General features: G+C 48.8%; 1 protein-coding gene across 1 annotated transcript; it reads left to right on the plus strand.

Moving 5' to 3' along the window:
* Nucleotides 1–963: 963 nt before the first annotated feature.
* On the plus strand, nucleotides 964–1,800 carry LOC109467312. The gene has a single exon (XM_019765256.1). It carries the CDS (start codon nucleotides 964–966, stop codon nucleotides 1,798–1,800), a length of 837 nt encoding a protein of 278 aa, XP_019620815.1.
* Nucleotides 1,801–6,395: the final 4,595 nt, after the last annotated feature.

Below are 6,395 nucleotides of genomic sequence, written 5' to 3' on the forward strand. Positions count from 1 at the left end.
TGTTTTTATTTTTATTCATTTTTCGCCCGCCCGCTCCATTATATTTCTACAAAAATATGTTAACCAAGAAATTAAATTGGTGTGGCCTTATTAAGTTTTGTTTAAAATGATAATGAAAGTCTAGACAAAGATCATGGGCTGAATCATATGCAGAAAGATGTTGCAACTTGGAGTTTATTGTAAAAAGCATTCAGAGATGGTATTTGAAAAAAAGAGCACTTTTCAAAATGAAAGAACTTGAAAAAATGGAATACAGTACATTTACAAATGTCTGAGCACCCAAAGCTATCAAATAGTTAAAATATAATTTCCATATCCTACCATGCAATCTACATACTGTATACTACGATGCACATATATAAAGGAAGATACTTGTATCGTTAAGCTATTTAGATATACAATACGTAAGGAAAGTTTTCACTCATTAACTAAACCAAGCAATAAAAAAAGTTGAGGGGATTGTATATTTTGTTGTCCTTGGTGAGGGCCCAGCGAAAAATTTTGTTTACAAATTTCGCCAGACCAATCAAGTCCTTATGTAAAGTTAAATCAAGAGAGAACACAGGCCAAAAGAAGGTATTTTCAATCAAAATCAGTATGTGCTTGGATTAATCTTTTGTGCATTGGTGATAAATTAAATATTCCAAACGAGAAAAAAATTATATGCATGTGTAACAATGTGTATTGTTAGTTTTATTAAGCATTGTATTATCGCCGGTTCTATCCCCTCCCTTGGGCGGAGTCGCGGTCACCTGTTCGAACACGTGCCAGCGCACGTGCCAGCGTCGTGTTCGAACAGGTGATCTATACCGGTACCGTTCGAGGGAAGGGGCTCTAGAACCGGCCGGTTGAGATTGAATAAACCAGTTGAGTTTGAGCGTTCACCGTGACTGGTTGTCTATCTTTACATTTTGGTGGCAGCGGTGTTTTTCCTGCGGGAATCACCGCGTATTTTACGTCGAAATGGCTGAGCACCGTAGTAAGCTTCCACCTTCCTTTGATGGGGAGTCCGATTTCCATTTATGGTCGCAACAATTTGACGTGTGGGCCGCAGCCCAGGAATTGGACGACGCCGCCCAGCTGCGGAGCTTTCCGACTTTCCTTACTGGCCCAGCGTTTGGATTCTACTCAGAGCTCCCGGTAGCGACGAAGGCTAACCTGACCCTCATACGACAGGCGATGGCGGGACCGTTCGGACGTCCTGTATTTTTGGAAGAGTTTCGGCGAGCGGCCAACGCCCGTCCCCGACATCCTGGTGAAAGTCTGCCGGTCTACGCTGCCGAGATTCGAAGGTTGGTACGGCTGGCTTATCCGACATATAACGACGCCGCCCGGGCAGGAGTGGCGCTTGACCGTTTCCTCGCCGGGTTGGACCCTGACCTGAAATACCGAGTTATGGGTTTCGGGCCGGCCGACGTCGACGCTGCTGTCCGTCAAGCTACCCTGTGTGAGGAGGTGCGGACATCTGCCGCCCGGGATGCACAAGCGTACCCTTCAGCCGCACGAGTGTCCGTCGGGCCGTCGGATCGTGACCTGGCTACTACTGTCGCCTCCCTGGCGACGCAGCTGGCAGAAGTCGTGGATCTTCTCAAGAATCAAGCCGTCAACCGTTCTAGCAACCAACGTTCAAGACCTCCACCAGTGTCCAACAGTTCTCCCGCTGATCGTCGCCGTGAGCCATCGTCGACCAGTCAGCAACGACGACGCCGATCTGTCCCCGCCGACGCGCAATGCTACAGATGCCATGGCTATGGACATTTTGAGGCGGCTTGTCCTACCCCTTCGGGAAACGGGCTTTAGCTGGTTGTGGGCGCCGACAGCCAGCTACACCTCAAGATTCCCCGACAGAATGTTCTCCGACTGTTCATATAAAGATTAAAGGCGCGTCAACACAGGCTCTTCTAGACACCGGTTCGTCCATCTCCATTATCAGCGATGACTTTCGTCTTTCGTACTCCGGCTCTTCGTTCCATGCCATTAGACAAGTCAGGAAGGATTGCAAAGTCAGTGAATGGTGAAAGCATCAGCGTGGTAGGTCTCATTAGTACTACGGTACAGCTTGGTCCTATCTCCACAATGGAAACTTTCTACGTAGTCAAGGGAGCGACTAGTAGTGTTATCCTCGGTTGGCCATTCTGCCAGACTCACGCTGTTAGCATTGAACCATCTGCGGGTGCTGTTCGTATTGGAGAGTCAAGCGTTCCCCTGCTTCCACGAGCATCAATGACACCACGTGTATCCGAAGTGACTGTGTGCAAGACCACTGTTCTCCCGGCAAACTCTGTTTCAACCATACCGGTCAGACTGCACACCAAAGACGGCGCTATGTTTCCTGACTTCGTCGGTGTATTCGAACCCGACAAATTGAGACCGACGTATGAAGGAGTAGCCGCTGCCCGGACTGTAGCTAATGTTTCACAGGGGTGTTCCATTGTACAGGTGTTGAACACAAACAATCACCCTGTACGTCTACCACAGAACTGTTCGATTGGCCATTTCCACACAACGGAAATCCCTGATTCAGACTACGGAATCGCTGAAGAGACTGACCCCATTCCTTTGCCATCGACTAAACCTAAGGTGCGTATTCCAAAAACGTCTTTACCTGTTATCGACCTGTCAGACGTTTCACTCCCATCCGACCAGAAAGTGCGCCTCACTAAACTGATTGAGGGTAACCGTGACTGTTTTACCTTCGATTCTTCTGATCGAGGTCGTACACATCTCGTTGAACATCGTATCGATACGGGAGACGCAAAACCAATCAAACAACGACCATATCGCACCTCTGTTCATCGTCGTCAGTTAATCCGTGATCAAGTGTCAGACATGCTCCAAAATGATGTCATCGAACCTAGTTCCAGTCCCTGGGCATCTCCGGTCGTCATGGTTACCAAGAAAGATGGAACCCCGCGTTTCTGTGTTGATTACCGGAAGTTAAACTCCGTCACTGTGCCTGATGCCCATCCGCTACCGAGAATCGATGATACTTTAGACGCGCTTGCTGGAGCTGCCTACTTCTCCACCCTTGACATGAAGAGCGCTTATTGGCAAGTACCAGTTCATCCTTCCGATCGTCCTAAGACTGCATTTGTACTCCAGATGGGTTGTATCAGTTCAAAGTTCTTCCTTTCGGACTTTCCAACTCACCGGCCACATTCCAACGCTTGGTACAACTCATGCTTGCTGGAGTAGGCTGGGATGTTTGCCTAGCATATCTTGATGACGTAATCGTGTTCACAACAACGTTCGAGGATCACTTGCGAGTGCTGAACGAAGTGTTAGCATGTTTCCGCCGAGCAGGCTTGAAGCTGAACCCGAAGAAGTGTTCGTTTGCTCAACAGGAGGTTACGTTTCTAGGCCATGTTGTTTCCCGCGACGGACTTCGTCCTGATCCGGCCAACACTGCCCGTGTCGCTGAGTGGCCAACACCAACATGCCAAAAAGATGTGTCATCTTTTCTCGGTCTTGCCTCGTTCTATAGGAAGTTCGTGCCATCGTTTGCTACAGTGGCTGAACCAATGACAAGGCTAACCGATAAAAAACATCAATTCCACTGGACTGAGAGCTGTCAATCCGCATTTGAAACATTAAAGCGGTCCCTGACAAGTCCACCAGTCTTGGCGTTTCCGGACTTTCGACGTGAGTTTGTCCTGGCTACAGACGCCTCAGCTACTGGCATCGGGGCCGTCCTAAGCCAAGGCCATGATGGTGATCGTCACGTCGTCGCATATGCCAGCAAGACTCTATCAAACTCCCAACGTCGCTGGTCCACGTATGACCGTGAGTTCTGGGCTGTGGTGTGGGCGATACGTCACTTCCGCCCTTATCTATATGGACGCAAATTCACTCTTCTCACCGACCATCGCCCACTGCTGTCTTGCAGAGACATTCCACTTGGCGACGGTGTCGCTCAAGGTCGCCGGTCAAGATGGGCGATTGAACTTACCACTTATGACTTCTCTATTCAGTATTGCCCAGGAACAGCCAACAATGATGCTGACGCGTTGTCCCGCCGGCCTCCTTCCCCGACACCTGCTGACGTGACTTCCCAGGATGGAGCCCTTTGGAACTCATCGGCTTGTTCGAAGACATCATCACCGACAGTCGTCCATGATGATGCAAACATCGAGGTTACCACTTCCACTGTAACGTCTCCGCCCACGACAACCGAGGTTAAGCTCGACGCTGCTGTTTCATCACGATCGCTGTCAGTCGGGTCTGACGTTCATGCCTGTGCATCTCAACTCGCCGACGCACCTGATATGGACTTCTTTAAGGAACAGCAGAACGACAAAAATCTCAGTGTAATTAGTAAATGGCTGGATGATCCTTCAACTAAACCTCCTATTACAGCTGTAAAAGGAAAGAACCGTGAACTTGTCTCTTTATGGGAGGACTTTGACAACTTGCTTCTGATTAACGGAGTTATCCATCGACAACCGCCAAACTCATCCACCACAATGTCACCTCAAATAGTCCAGCCTCGTCATCTTGCCCCCAGAGTGCTACAACATCTTCATGATGACCCTACTGCTGGACACTTCGGCCCTGCACGAACATTACACCGAGTTCGTAGGCGGTTCTGTTGGCCAGGCATGACTACTGACGTCGCCCACTACTGCCGCGAGTGTATCCCATGTCAAGCACGGCGACCGCCTATTCCCAAGCCACGGGCACCATTCCAACATATCACTGCCAACCGTCCATTTGAGGTGGTCGCTACAGACATTACGTGCATGCCCCTTTCATCGACAGGAAACAAGTACGTCCTTGTTGTAGCGGACGTGTTCTCCAAGTATGTCAACCTCTACGCGATCCGTAATCAGGACAGTAACACAGTAGCCGAGAAACTGTTCACTGATTACATCGGACAGCACGGGGTCCCGGACCAAATCCACTCAGACCAAGGACGGCAATTTGAATCGAAGTTGATCTCCAACTTATGTTCCAGACTGCACATAAACAAGACCCGCACTACCGCGTACCATCCACAAGGAGATGGCCAGGTGGAACGGTTTAACAGAACTATGAAAGACATTCTAGCGAAGTGTCTCACTGGTCATGAACAAAACTGGGATCGCCTACTTCCTCATGTCGCATTGGCATACAACACTAGTGTTCACCAATCAACGGGCTTTACACCATTCTTCCTGGTTCACGGGCGTGAGGCGCGCCTTCCCGTGGACACGACTAACCACCTTGCGGCACAAACACCCGAGCTCCACGCGCTCCACGCTGCCTTTAAATCCGTTCGAGAGTCACTAGAACACGCCCACCGGCAACAAGACCGCCTGAACACCCAACGGATCCATCAACACCAGTACCACAAAGGAGACCGTGTGTGGCTCCACCACCCCCCATCTGCCGCCCATAAACTACAAATGCCATGGACCGGACCATATGTAATTATCGAGGCACTCCCAGATGACGCAATGGCGCCTATCCTCTACCGAATCCAACAAGAGAACAACTGTGTATCACAAGTCGTCCACCACAACCGACTCAAACCATACATCAACCCCAAATCAGCTACAGCGGGACATCCGAAAGTACACCCTACAGAACTCCCTAACATGGGTTTTCGGGACTTTCTTGTGACAAATGACATACATAGTGATGCACCCATCCCAGATGTTGCCGTACCTGATCCTACCCCACGCGATGCCCCAACACCGCCATCACAACGGACTCGTTCGGGACGCATAAGCAGACCGCCCACCCGCTTTATGGACATGAACTTTGAATAATTGTATTGGACTTGTAAAAACAATTAGATTCCTTTATTTCAGTCATGACCCGCCTATATAAAGCATACCGATAAAGATACATTTGTTAACAATAGTTGTAAATGCGTCTATGAGAATTGATGGGCCTACATATTTCAGAACAATCTATTGCGAAATAGAACAATGGATTTGTAAACAGATTGGATTATGTAACGTATTTAGCATGAGTAGCTTGCAGGTGAGGGCACCTGCTTAAGTGAGGGGGGAGGAATGTAACAATGTGTATTGTTAGTTTTATTAAGCATTGTATTATCGCCGGTTCTATCCCCTCCCTTGGGCGGAGTCGCGGTCACCTGTTCGAACACGTGCCAGCGCACGTGCCAGCGTCGTGTTCGAACAGGTGATCTATACCGGTACCGTTCGAGGGAAGGGGCTCTAGAACCGGCCGGTTGAGATTGAATAAACCAGTTGAGTTTGAGCGTTCACCGTGACTGGTTGTCTATCTTTACACATGTATATGTGAATAAATAACAAGAAATAGTCATGCTTTCAAGTACCAGAGTTATCAATCAAGGATTGGAGTCTAAAAAAAAATTGTTTTCTTTCCTTGAACTATCATAGAGTACAGCAATATATGAAAGTGGTGTGTGTTATACCGGCTATGGA

The sequence above is a fragment of the Branchiostoma belcheri genome, unplaced genomic scaffold (genome assembly GCF_001625305.1).
Source record: "Branchiostoma belcheri isolate BF01 breed outbred unplaced genomic scaffold, Haploidv18h27 scaffold18, whole genome shotgun sequence".
In the NCBI taxonomy this organism is placed as follows: Eukaryota; Metazoa; Chordata; class Leptocardii; order Amphioxiformes; family Branchiostomatidae; genus Branchiostoma; species Branchiostoma belcheri.

What these genes read in the sequence shown, in the direction of transcription:
- LOC109467312 (XM_019765256.1), top strand. Translation starts at nt 964, where the DNA reads ATGGCTGAGCACCGTAGTAAGCTTCCACCTTCCTTTGATGGGGAGTCC.